We start from the raw sequence: 13,144 nt of genomic DNA on the forward strand, positions 1-13,144 counted from the left end.
ACCCACCATAACTAAAGTTATATATGGTTGTCAGCCACCATGTAGGTTCTGGAAATATAGCTCATATCCTTTGAAAAAGAAGCATGTGTTTCCAGCTGTTGAATAACCCCTAGTATCTCCATACGTTTTAATAATGTTGAGTTATGTCTACTAATAATAACTGATAAATCATAATAACTATAAATAGCATGATAGTATATTGATTATATGATGACAAGAAAGAACTCAGTACGGATATAGGTTTTTTCATTTGAGTCATTTTTCAATCTAAAGTTGTAAAACACTGTAAAATGGAGGACTACTATTTTCTTTACATTTTATGTCACCATAAATTGTATACAATTTGAATTCTAGACTAATTTTTAAAGCTTTTTAAAGTTTGTTCTTATTTGTCTGGATTTCCTCAGTGTTTGTTGTGTTGTCCCATTTTTATCTCTAATTTTATTTATTTGGATCTTCTCTTTCTTAATTTTGCTCATGGTCTATCTTACTGAATATCAAAGAACTACATCTTCCTTTTACTTTTTGGGAGTGGGGTATTGTTTTTGTTGTTATTTTATTGATTTCTATCCTGATTTTTTTTCCCCTTGTTTCTACTCTTTTTGATTGTTATTTCTTATTTTTGTTATAGTGCTTTCAGGTAGTATGTTTTTAAGCTTCTGTGAGACTTCTCCTAGTTTTATTATGTTGACCTTGTCTTAGGTTACTATTGTTTTGATGAAATACCTAACCAAAAGAAAACTGGGGAGAAAAGATCTTAGTTAGCCTACACTTCCGAATCATTGTTCATCACTGAAGGAAGTCAGGACAGAAACTTGGGGACAGGTACTGGTGCAGAGGCATGGAGGGGAGCTGTTTACTGGCTTTTCAACTCCCTTTCTTCATCCCAGGGCCACCAGCTCACAAATGGGCTTGTGTCTCATCCCCCCGCCCGGACACCCCAGTATTAGTTTAGAAAATGCCTACAGGCCTACCTACAGCCAGATGTTATGGAGGCATTTTTCAACAGAGGCTTTCTCCCAAATGACTGTCACTTGTGCCAAGTGTCAGAGCAGGCACTCAGGACTCTAAACTTTCCTATTAGAACTGTTTTTATTGTTTCTAATGGATTTGAGTATATTTTGATTTTCTTTTCATTTAATTTCTGCTTTTAATTTCCTTATTTATTTTTTCTTGACTTTATTTATTCTGTAGTGAGTCAGTTTCCATGAGTTTGAATGTTTATTTTTGTTGTTGTTGTTGTTGTTGTTAGTGTTGATATTGATATCCAGCTTAAGCCACGGTCAGACAGGATTTCGGGGTGTTATTTCATTCTTCTTATATCTGTTGCTTTGTGTCCAGATATGTGGTTAATTTTGGGAAAACTTTCGTGATACACTGAGAACAATATACATGTGTGTGTACTGTGTAACTAGTATTTGGATGAATTGTCCTATAAATATCTGCTAAATCTATATGGTGTTATTTAACACCAGGATTTCTCTGTTTAGTTTTTGTTTGAGAGACATGTGTATTGCTGAGATTGGCATTTTGAAGTCATGCAGTATCACTGCATGAAACTCAATGTGTGGCTTTAATTGTAGTAGTGTTTCTTTTATGAACTTGGGTGCCCTTATGTTTAACTCATAGATGGTAAGAATTGCAGTATCCTCTTGATGTTTTCCTTTGAATCTGTAGTGTCCTTTTGCATCTCTTCTGATTAAATTTTGTTTGAAGTCTATTTTGTTAGATATTGAAATGGTTGCAGCAACTTATTTCATGGAATAAATTCATTGGAATAAATTTTCTTTTATTCTAATGTGGTCTCTCACCTTTCAAGTAAGATGCATTTCTTTGATGAAGAAATTTGCTAATCCAGTCTCTTAGTGTGTGTCTTTTTATTGGGAAATGGAGATCATTACTACTGAGTTATCAAGGAGCAGTAGTAACTGATTCTGGTATTTTACTGTTATGGCTATTTCTTTTTCTTTTTACCTCAATATTCTGATAAGAAATTATTTATTCTTTCTTTTTTTGTCAGTGAGAACTTCAGCAGAATGATGTTTTCTTCTGGTGCTTTCTGTATGGTTAAATTTGGAATATAGAACAACCATGCAGACCCTCTGCTTCTTAGGAGTCTTCATTGACAAGTCAGGTGTTATTCTGATAGGTCTGCATTTATATGTTACTTTTCCTTTTTCCTTTAACCTTTTAACATTCTTTGTTCTGTACATTTGATGTTTAAATTATTATGTACTGTGGAGAATTTTTTTCTGGTCCTTTATTCTTCTTGTACCCTGAAAGGCACCTTTATCTTCAGATCAGAAAATTTTTCTTCTGTGATTTTCATGAAAATGTTTTCTGTACTTTTGATCTGGGTTTCTTCTATTTTTTCTGTTGTTTGTAAATTGGGTCTTTTGTGGTATTTCAGATTTTCTGTATGTTTTATGCCCGAATATTTTTATATTTAACATTTTCCTTGGCTGTTGTTTCTGTTTTTTCTTACCTTTCTTCAGTGCCTCAGATTCTGTCTTCCATGTTTTGTTCTGTGTTGGAGAGGCTTTCCTCTGAAGTTTTTGTCTGCCTTCCAAACGTTAATTATTAGTTTTATTTCAGTTTGCCTTGCCTTCATTGATTCTGCTTCTACTTTCTTGTCTTGAACTATAGTCATTATTTCATCCCATTGTTTGTGTTTTCACAGACTTCATTAAGGGAATGATTCTTAGCACCTTTAAGGTTCTTGTACATGTTCATAATTGTACATGTTCATAATTCTCCCTTCTTTTTTCCTTTTTTCCTTCCTTTCTTTTTTCTTCCTTCTCCTCTTACTCTTCCTCCTTTCTTTTTGTCCATTTTTTTCTTTCAAGAGTTTCTTTGTACAGTACTAGCTGTCATAGAACTAGATTTGTAGACCAGGTGGGCCTTGAACTCACAAAGATCTGCCACCTGTCCCTGCCTCCTGGAGTGCTAGGATTAAAGATGTGTTCCACTATCCTCAACTCATAATTTTTATCTTGAAATTCATGTCTTATGCTTCAAGTATAACTGGAGTACATTTAACTATACAATGGTAGTGCATTTTATTTTATTTTTTTATTTTTTATTTTTTTTGGTTTTTTCGAGACAGGGTTTCTCTGTGGCTTTGGAGCCTGTCCTGGAACTAGCTCTTGTAGACCAGGCTGGCCTCGAACTCACAGAGATCCGCCTGCCTCTGCCTCCCGAGTGCTGGGATTAAAGGCGTGTGCCACCACCGCCCGGCATGGTAGTGCATTTTAATGCCCTGTTATAGTACTAGGTTTTTGATGGATGCATGTTCTCTTGAGTGTTAATATGTCCTTTTGTGATGTTGTGTAGACATCTGGTTTTGGAGTGATTTAGGTGATTCTAGGTGTTGATATCTGCTCTTGTCTTTGTTAGTGGATCTGTACCTTGTTTTCTTTCTTTATCTTAACAACGTATGGTGGCTGTGGAATACCTGGTAGAGAGTACTTTTCCAGGTTAGTGGATAACAGAGAGAAATAAAGATGGGCTTAGATAAAAGGCTGAGATAAATTTTAGGAAGGAACTTAGAGGATCCTACAAGTTGGTTCTTATAAGACAAAAGAATAATTCAGAAAGATGAGTTGAAAGGGCTAGGTAGACCCTATCATTTATAAAGAGTTGTATTCTCCAGTGAATGCAGTTGATATGGGAGGAATGGCACCTGTAAACTTGTTGTTACATGACTGAGGTGAGAATGAGGAAGTCATGGTGGAGGACAGGGAGGATAGGGTCCTTGCCAAGTTGACCATGGAGTTACTGTTTCTGTAAAATGAGAGCTCTAATACACATAGAATTCCTAGGTATTGTGTTTCTAGGTATTGGAGTTTGACCCAAAGGAATGGGACTGGACTAGAAGGGAGGACTGAGAATGTCCACAGGAAAGAGGAAAGTAGGTGGTTTTGAGAATGGAAGTAGAGTGGGAAGGATCCCCTTCAGACTGTTTACTCCAGGGTTGGAGATGAGACTAGATATTGCAGTGGTGTACAGAAAGGAGAGTAAGAGTTTTGCATCCTCTTCTGTTTTTCCACAGGTAAATTCTTTTCTCCCATTAAAGAACTTACAAAAGCAAATTCAAATGACCAGGGCCATAGAAAGGTTCTCAGTGGATTGCTTGAACGAGCAAGGCAACATATGCATTAAAACCTTGTAGCATATTTCTTTTGAAAAGGAACAGTTAGACAAGTGAAAGTTTACATGTGTTTCTCTTAGTCTGTTACTTCAAACCTACTTGAGTATAAAGAGCCCTCAAAATGCTAACAAAGTTCCTTCTGAAAAGTAGACTATTTTGGATCTTTTTTTCCTATGATTTCATTTCTAATGTCTTGTCAAGAAGTGAAGGTTTCCAAGATAGTCTGGAAAAAGGCCATGTATGTATTTCAAAGCCAATGTAATTCTCTCTGCTTTATAATCAGATTCTGTTCCCATTTCTGGTTCATCTCTCCTGATCATAAAAATGTTCACATTTTTATTTTTCTATATTCTTTATGTTTCAATAAATTCAGAGCTCTGGTGCAGATTTAATCCTTTTACCACTGAACAGCTAAGTACCGTGGAAGTTATTTCAAGCATTATTATGCTTTTTACATTTATAGAATAATAACATACTTGCATTGTAGATAAATTACGTGTTAAAATAGAGGTAATATCAAAATGTTTGCTTCATTTCATTAGTATACATTTGTCGCAGATAGGTATCTTTGGTCTCCACTGGAGTTTCTAAAAATTTAATTTTACCTTTCTCATCTGTTATAATCATTGATGCATTCCTGTAATCTAAAATTAACAAATTAGCATGTTCATTATTTTTTAATCATAGTAGATACTTTAGTTTTTGTCAGAATGACTTTCAGGGGAGCTTGATAGGTTCGGTTGCATTTGATTGGAGTTTTCAGATAGTCTGTCACTGTAGAGCTATGGATAGCTTAGAACTTGCTGTGTAGATCAATCTGGAATTGAGCTCCCAGGTAGCAGCCTACCACTATCTCCTGAGTGCTGGTAATAAAGATATGTCACCATGCTTACCCCTTTAGAATTTTTTCTTTTAATAGACACTAGAGACATATGTGATGCTGTTAACAAAAGAAATCCATACTGTTTATTTTATTCTTAAGATAAAGAAAGTATTTCAGTATGTCTTAGGTCTAGTTACTAATGCAGGTGTCAATAATCATAACAGGAAGAATGACATTAAAATATTTGATCCATGTTTAATGCTCATAATTATACAAATATAATTATGGTAATTTCATAAAGTTTAATGCCTTCTTTTCTTACTGTACTTTTTGGAGTGAGTGAAATAATACCATATTTTACACTAAATATTTTATATAAATTTCCAAATTATAATAGCAGAATAAAATGTAGTGGGAAGTATAACTGTACACAGAAGGAAAGAATGATTACAGAGAAAAATGATTTTTATAACATTTGACGATTAGGCAGATTAAAGTTCAAGTCTTTCTTCTCAACTCTCTGGTGGCAAAGGCAAGCCTCTCTCTAGTCTATACGTCTTGAATTCCTTGTCAGCAAGGGCTGCATAGCAAGACCTTCACTCAGAAAACAAAAAATTAAAAAAAAAAAACAATTGGCAGTTTATACTTTGACAAATTAAAAATCTTTGGCTTTCTGTCTACACATAGAAATATTATGAAGTATTACATCTTACTTATTAAGTAAAGTGATTATTTCTGTATTTTTGCTAAATTCAGCAGTGGATGCATGTAATTTCACGGTATTTTTAATATGCAGATTATGAAGACTATGACCCACAAACTGTAAGACTAGGAAGTAGATACAGTCATATTCAAGAAGTCCAAGAACGACTTAATTTCCTCAGGTTTGTTTTGATCAATATTGCTATTCTCATTAATGCACAGATAAAAGATTTCAATTTGCTAAATCTTAATTAGGTGACTAGCTGGCTACCATAGCAAGATATTGTCCCCCCAAAAAGACATTTTCAAAGTTTGCATATCATTTTGCTTTATAGTCATTATTATTAAGTACTTTTTAATATGTAGTATATATGTGCCTATGACTAGAGTCCCGTAAGCCTTCTCCATTACTCTGATCTTTTTGCTTTTTGTTTTTCTTAGGGTTTTTACTAAACATTTCTTTTTTATCTGAGATCTGTCTGTGTCTGTTCCCCCACTAACAGTGTTACAGTCCTGAATCATTACATTTAACTTTTGTATGGATTCTGATGGTCTACACATAGACCCTGATGTATGCACACAGAGTGCTTTACCTATTGACCCTCCTCCCTATGCCATAAATGTTCGTAAGATTGTTTGTGGTAATTTAGCTTAACATTTTAAAATTAAGGAACAAGTTTAAATTTTAATTTAAATTTTAAATATCAGAATACATCTTATTTCGTATGTGTGGGAAATTGGTTTATTGTTTTAAAAGATTTTAAAATGACATGGTAAGGCCCTATTTTGAATAATGCTTAAAAACACTTATTAGGTTTACTTTGACTTCATTAAAAGTGTTTGCTTTTCTGTCTATACATAGAAACTATACGAACATTACATTTTAGTAAGGTACTAAGCATCAGAAAAATGAATTAAAAATATCAGCTCTATAAACTTAAGAATCAGAAGACTTTCCTTTGTTGCAGCTCTATAAACTGTTAACAGTATAATTAATTCAAAAGAAAATAAACTAAGAGTTAATGCCTTTTATTGGTGTGTCATCATAGCAACTTTTTAAGGCAGGTGTTGCTTAGTTTGATTTTTAAGAAAATGTAATACTTATTGAGAAATATTCAGAATAGGTTAAGAATTTAAGGAAGTGTTTAGTAAACTTTTAAAATAATGATTACCATTATTTTTTAGTCTTGAAACTAAAAATGTTCTTCTGGGCTAATTAAATTTTGAGCATAAAAGGATAAATCATAGAAATAAATTAAAATTATAGGCAAATAATTTTGTTTAATATGACCGAGTAGTGGCTAAAGAATTTCAAAAATGTAAAGATTGCTAAAATTGCTTTAATTTTTTCTTCTGACACAGTTTCTTTGTGTAACCGTGGCTGTCCTGGAACTCCTTCTGTAGACCAGGCTGTCCTCAGTCTCACAGAGATCCGCCTGCCTCTGTCTCCCAAGTGCTGGGATTAAAGGTGCACCCTGACTGTCATGCGTTAAAGCAGATTTAAGTCATAAGAACTGTTTGTTGTTAAACTCAAACCTACATCAGTTTAGGTATCTAACTTGTTTCAAAAGCTGTAATATTTTAAAGTAAAGCAGAAGTATTTTTGAGTCATGTAGATAGGTAAAGTTTCTGGTTGCATTCATTAAATATGTGGAAAAAATAGAATGTAAGTTTAGATGTATTATTTTTAAAGAATGCGTAGTCTTCAAGATACTTTACAATGTGTTTTGTGTATCAAAACAGTGTACTGATGAGAATAAAATCATTTTGAACCTAATTAGTTTCTTATGTGTTTTTCAAGATTTTTATTGAAGGATGGTCAACTTTGGCTCTCTGCTCTCCAAGCCAAACAAATATGGAACTGCTTAGCAGAGAATGCAGTTTTCTTTAGTGATCGAGAAGCCTGTTTTATGTGGTTTTCCAAGTTAATGGGAGACGATCCAGATCTAGATCCTGGTATTATTCAGGATTTTTTTGAAAGTAATGTGCTTCAACTTGATCCTACTCTCTTAACCGAAAATGGCATAACGTGTTTTGAAAGATTTTTCAAGGCTGTCAATTGTCAAGAAGGGAAATTAATGATAAAAAGAAGAGTCTATATGATGGATGATTTAGACCTAAGAGGATTAGATTACCTTTGGGAGGTAAGTAAAACAGGAGAAATTATGGCAAAAGTATCTAAAGTAGTTTTTTACAATTGCAGATGTTTTTATAGATTTTCTTCTGTATATTTATACGGATTGGATATATGCCCTAGAAATTAAAGGACTTAGTTTATGTCTGGCACAGGTGATTCTTTGGCATTCACATTAAATATATTCTTTTCAAAGGTTTCATGTAAATGTAACTTTCCTCGCAAACATATTTTGCCTGTTGTCATCCATGAAAGTTAGTCTCTCCAGTTTTTATATAAGATGGATACATATTTAAGTACCATAATTAATGATAGAGCAGAAAAATGATTTACTAGGAAATGTGAATAATAAAACCTTTATATACATTGTTTCACTTGTAAGTATCTGAAAAATGTTTTATGCTCTGTAATGCTGACTTTGCAATTTTGATATAGTGTATTTATTTCAGTCTTGGACTGTCTTATTGTAGCTTAGTTTCATTGGGGATTTATTCATTCATTTCTTAAGCAAATTTTAAGTATAGTCATGTTTTTAAGGATCGTTCATACATTCGAGTGAATTGTTTAAATTTTTTTCTGACTGCAATCTGCAAATAGAACCTAATGATAAAAAAGGAAAAGAAAGTGAGGAAAGAAAATCAGAACATGTTTCTGCTCTTTTCCTTTTCCAATTTTTATGGATAATTCATGAAAAAAAATCTCTGAAGCCAGGGAATCTACAGTATATTTTAATAAAGTCATTTTTAATAAATAATATCAGAAATTCTGGGAGTGAGTTTTCTGTAGTGACTTATTGATAACTTGAAATGTCTTAGTTCAGCAACAGAATTGCCAGTCTAAATAATACTATTGTAATTTTTCTAGTTGTTTCATCTGAAAATCTTTTGTGTTATTTCCTTTTTAAAGCTTGAATTTATATCACATTAATGTAAGCTTTTATTTATTGAAAAGGAGAATATTCTAAATGGCAAGTTACATCTTCAATGGTATTTATTTTATTATTTTAAAAATTAGGTTGTGATAAAGAGTAATGACAATATTTCGAACAGAGCAATAGATCTTCTAAAAGAAATACACACAAATCTTGGTCCCAGATTACAGGCAAATAAGGTAAGGATTGAAGTACTGAAAGAACTTCACAGATTAAAATAGCATTAGTAATAATACCGTTTTAAACTTAAAATGAATTAGGAATTGGTTATTTTATTTGTACAGTATTAACTAAAGACATATCGCTACGATCGTTTTTCTTGCTTTTTTATTTTGTTTTTGTTTTGGGGAATTGCTTTGGTGAGAGAAAGATTCACATATTGTATGTAGCCCAGACTGGTCTGGAATTACTGAATTCATGGTATTCCTCTTTCCTCAGCCTTCTGGATCCTGCGACTGTAAGTCATATGAAGGAACCCTAGCTTAATTTTTTATTATTATTTTTAACTATACATTTTATTTTTGTGCTTATTTCTCTGTGTGTATATGTATACATGCATGTTTCTCAGTGCAAGTGTGAAAGAAAGATTCAGTTTTTTAAAATGAGAATATTAATGTGTTCCCTACTTGGTTACATATTAAGGCTTTTTTTAAAAAAAAAAAACTTGTGTTTATTGTAGTTATAATTGTAGTTGAGAATTGCTTTTAAGATTTTTTTTGTTTTGTTTTGTTTTGCTTTTTGTTGTCATGTTTGGTGATTCTTTTTTTTTTACAAGCAACTATTGTATTGTTTTCTGTTTGACACATTTGCAGGTAGCTATCCATGAAGATTTTATTCAGACTTGCTTTGATCGCTTGAAAGCCTCATATGGCATGTTGTGTGTTTTGGATAGTGAAAAAGACAATATTAGTTGTACAAGACAGGAAGCCATTCAGATGGTTCGTGTATTAGCGGTTTTAAGAGAGTACATAAGTGAATGTGACAGTGATCATCATGGGGAACGAATTATTCTTCCTATGTCAAGGTTTGTAAACTTGATCTAAGAGTAACTTCCAACTAATATTTTCTTACAATGTTATTTAGCAAAATGTGAATGCCATTTACATTTTAATGTATTTCACTTTTTTAAACGTGTGAACTTTGAGGAAATATTTTATATCTAGTTATAGTCTAGTAAAACACTCATTCCTTAACTAGAATTTTTTTATTTTGTTTTTCCAAGTTGTTACTACCTGTTAAGTGTAACAGTTAATCTATTTTGAAGTTCATTCCTCACTACTCCCCCATGTTTTTGTGATACAGACTGCTGTGTGCTTGACTAGTCTTTAACTCTGTAATGTAGTTAAGGCCGGCTATAAACTGATTCCAGAGTGCATTGACTACAATCATGGGACCTTCATTCGATGGGGTATTATATTGTCAAAAGTCTCTTCTATTTTTATCCTTTTATTGAAAATATTTTTTTCGCATAATATATTCTGATATGAGTGTTTCCTACCTCTGCTCTTGGTTCTGCACCTCACAGTCCATCACGATTCATTAGGAATGAAAGAGGTCTCTAAGAGATAATAATACAATACATTATGATAAACTAAACAAAACCAACACATCAGAATTGAACAAAAGAAACAGAAGGAAACTAACCCAGGAAGATAAAAGAAGCAGAGACAGATTCATACATACACCTACTTGTTAATCCCACAAAATCATTATATATGTAAAGGACATAGTGCACACCACCGCAAGCCCTGTAAAATGCTGCTCCACTCTTGAGTTCATTTGAACTTTGATCATGTTGATTTAGAGGTCCTTGTTCTGGTGTCCTCCTTCCCCTCTGACTCTTAACACTTCCCACCTCCTTTTCCTAGGAGATACCCGTGGATGAAATCTTTTCACATTATATAGGCTACCTCTTTGATCAAATGGCAGTGCCCCTGGCTGTGCAGAAGCTTCTCAGCTTCAGAAGGTCACATTTATTAATTGTTGATCTTAAGAGTCTGTGTTAACACTGTTCTTTCTGTTCAGGAAGTCTTTTTTGTGTGTCTGTGCCATGAGTTCAAGGCTATACCCCCATTTTCTGTTCTTTGAGGTTCAGGGAATACAGTTTAATTTTTCATCTTTTTGAAGTTTGAGTTTTGTTCGTGGTGTTATGTATGGATCTATTTGCATTCTTTTACATGCAGCCATTCAGTTCTACCTGCACTCTTTGTTGAAGGTGCAGTTTGTTTGTTTGTTTGTTTGTTTGTTTTCTAGTGTATGTTTCTGGCTTCTTTATTAAAAATCAGGTGTCTGTGGTTTTTTCATTTACATGTTGGCCTTCGGTTTGATCCACTGGTCAACGTATATGTTTTGTGCAAATGCCTTTTCATTTTTCATTACTTATAAGTCTGTAATAAACTTGAAATCTGGGATGGTGATAGCTCAGGCAGTTCTTTTTTATTTTATTAAATAAAAAGCTGTCTTTTTTTCGTTTTACCTAACAGTCCAAGTTTCCACTTTTCAGAGAGGGTAAGACGCATTGTTTTGAGGAAGAACATAGGAATTCCACTACTGTATCTAGATTGAAAAAGGTCTCCCTCCTATGAGAATGGGTTCCAAACAACCAGTACAAACAATAGGGATAAATTCTGGTCCCACTGTCACTGACCCCACAGTCTGCCCCATTCGTAAAACCGTCACCCACATTCTGAAGGCCTACTTTCGTTGTATGCTGGTGCCTTCCCTATCTGACCAGAGTGGGTGAGCTCTCATTAAGTTGGGTAAGCAGTTTCAGTGGTTATTCCACTCATGGTCTTGACCTTTTTGCTCATATTCTCACTCCTTCCACTCTTCAGCTGGACTTGGGGAGCTCAGCCCAGTGCTCTGCTGTGGTTCTCCTCATCTGCTTCCATCAGTTGCTGGATGGAAGTTCTGTGGTGACATTTATGACATTTAAGATCATCATCAATGTGACTACAAGGCAAGGCCAGTTCAGGCACCCTCTTCAATAATGCATAGGGTCTTACCTGGGATCATTCTTGTGGATCCTGGAATCTAGTGCTAGTTTTTTTTTGCTATCCCCATAATGGCTCCCTCAATTAAGATATCTCTTACCTTGCCCTCTGTCTCTTTCCTTCCCCCATCTTGACTATTCGGTTCCCTCAAATTCTTCTTCCCATTCCCCTTCTCTCCTCCTTCCCTTCTGCCCTCCCCTTTTTCTCCCATCCCCATGCTTTCAGTTTTCTCAGGTCTTGTTTATTTCTCCGTCCCAGGCCTGGAGCAGGGCCAGGGGTTTTATTGAGGTACTGAAGGCTTACAGAGTGGGATGTCCAGCTGTGTGTGAGTGATTACTCACTTTTTGGTCCTCTCTCTTGGCAGTTCTTTTATTATTCAGAATTATCATAACTTCCTGGGATTTTTATGTTTCCTTTTGAGGATTATCTTTTCCATATTTGTGAAGAATTATTTTGGAATTTTGATGGGATTATATTAAATCTGTAGATTGCTTTTATTATGATGCTTTTTACACTGTTATCTTCTGGATCCATGCACTTGAGAGGTCTTTCCATCTCCTGATATCTTTTTCAGTTTCTTTCTCCAGTGTCTTTTAAGTTTTTATCATACAAATTTTTACTTGCTTGGTTAAGTGTTACCCTAGAATATTTTATGTTCACAAGGCTGTTGTGAAAGATGCTGGAGATCTGTTTTTGGATGAGCTGAAGATGGGGATTATTAGAAGGATGATGGATTATATTTGGAGGAAGTGAGCGAAGGGTCCTTTAGTTAATCTACCTTCTTCCCTGGATTGAGTTTAAAAGTCTAATCTTAAAAATGCTTATTCAGACTTCAGTGTTTGTCATATTTTAATAATCATACATGTCATATAATAATATATAGTTTTAGTTGTCCCATATTTAAAATTAAGTAAGCTGGTTGCCATTTCTAAGTGTAAGGCGTTTATAGCCTATAAATAAAAGATTTTCATTCTAAATAGTGTTTATTTTTTTTAGATCTTACTTATGATGACAGGATATGTGATAATTTGTCAAGCTTTTGATCAAGTTCTGGTAGTTTAAAAACCATTGAATTGAAATACATACTTTAGAAGGTTGCCTTGACAAATTGAGATACAAGTTTTTTCAAATTTTGAATTCATATACGTGATACTACAAAAAGAAAACTCTTTATGTTAGTGATTCTCTACTTTCTTAGGGCTTCAAACCTTTAATAGAGTTCATCATGCTGTGACTCCCAACGAACAAATTATTTTATTGCTTCTTAACAAATTTATTTTTGTTATTATTATTAATTGTGATTGCAAACATTCACTAATGTTACCTTTAGGCTTGATTAACGTATTTGAATATGGTTAACATAAAAAGGTGTGTGAAATTTAGAGACTGAGAAGTTATTTAAGGAATTGAG

The 13,144-nt window shown here is 33.7% G+C and overlaps 1 protein-coding gene and 1 pseudogene across 1 annotated transcript in view; both read left to right on the top strand.

Moving 5' to 3' along the window:
• The window catches only part of LOC130868812 (ubiquitin-like modifier-activating enzyme 1 Y), a 964,755-nt pseudogene that overhangs the window by 471,422 nt on the left and 480,189 nt on the right, over positions 1-13,144 (top strand).
• The window catches only part of LOC130868797 (probable ubiquitin carboxyl-terminal hydrolase FAF-X), a 176,331-nt gene that overhangs the window by 87,298 nt on the left and 75,889 nt on the right, over positions 1-13,144 (top strand). The window contains exons 15-18 of the mRNA XM_057760827.1: positions 5,770-5,857; positions 7,477-7,819; positions 8,824-8,919; positions 9,553-9,764. Coding sequence (XP_057616810.1) covers positions 5,770-5,857; positions 7,477-7,819; positions 8,824-8,919; positions 9,553-9,764 — 739 coding nt within the window. The remainder of the gene's footprint in view (positions 1-5,769; positions 5,858-7,476; positions 7,820-8,823; positions 8,920-9,552; positions 9,765-13,144) is intronic.

This window comes from Chionomys nivalis, chromosome Y (genome assembly GCF_950005125.1).
Source record: "Chionomys nivalis chromosome Y, mChiNiv1.1, whole genome shotgun sequence".
In the NCBI taxonomy this organism is placed as follows: Eukaryota; Metazoa; Chordata; class Mammalia; order Rodentia; family Cricetidae; genus Chionomys; species Chionomys nivalis.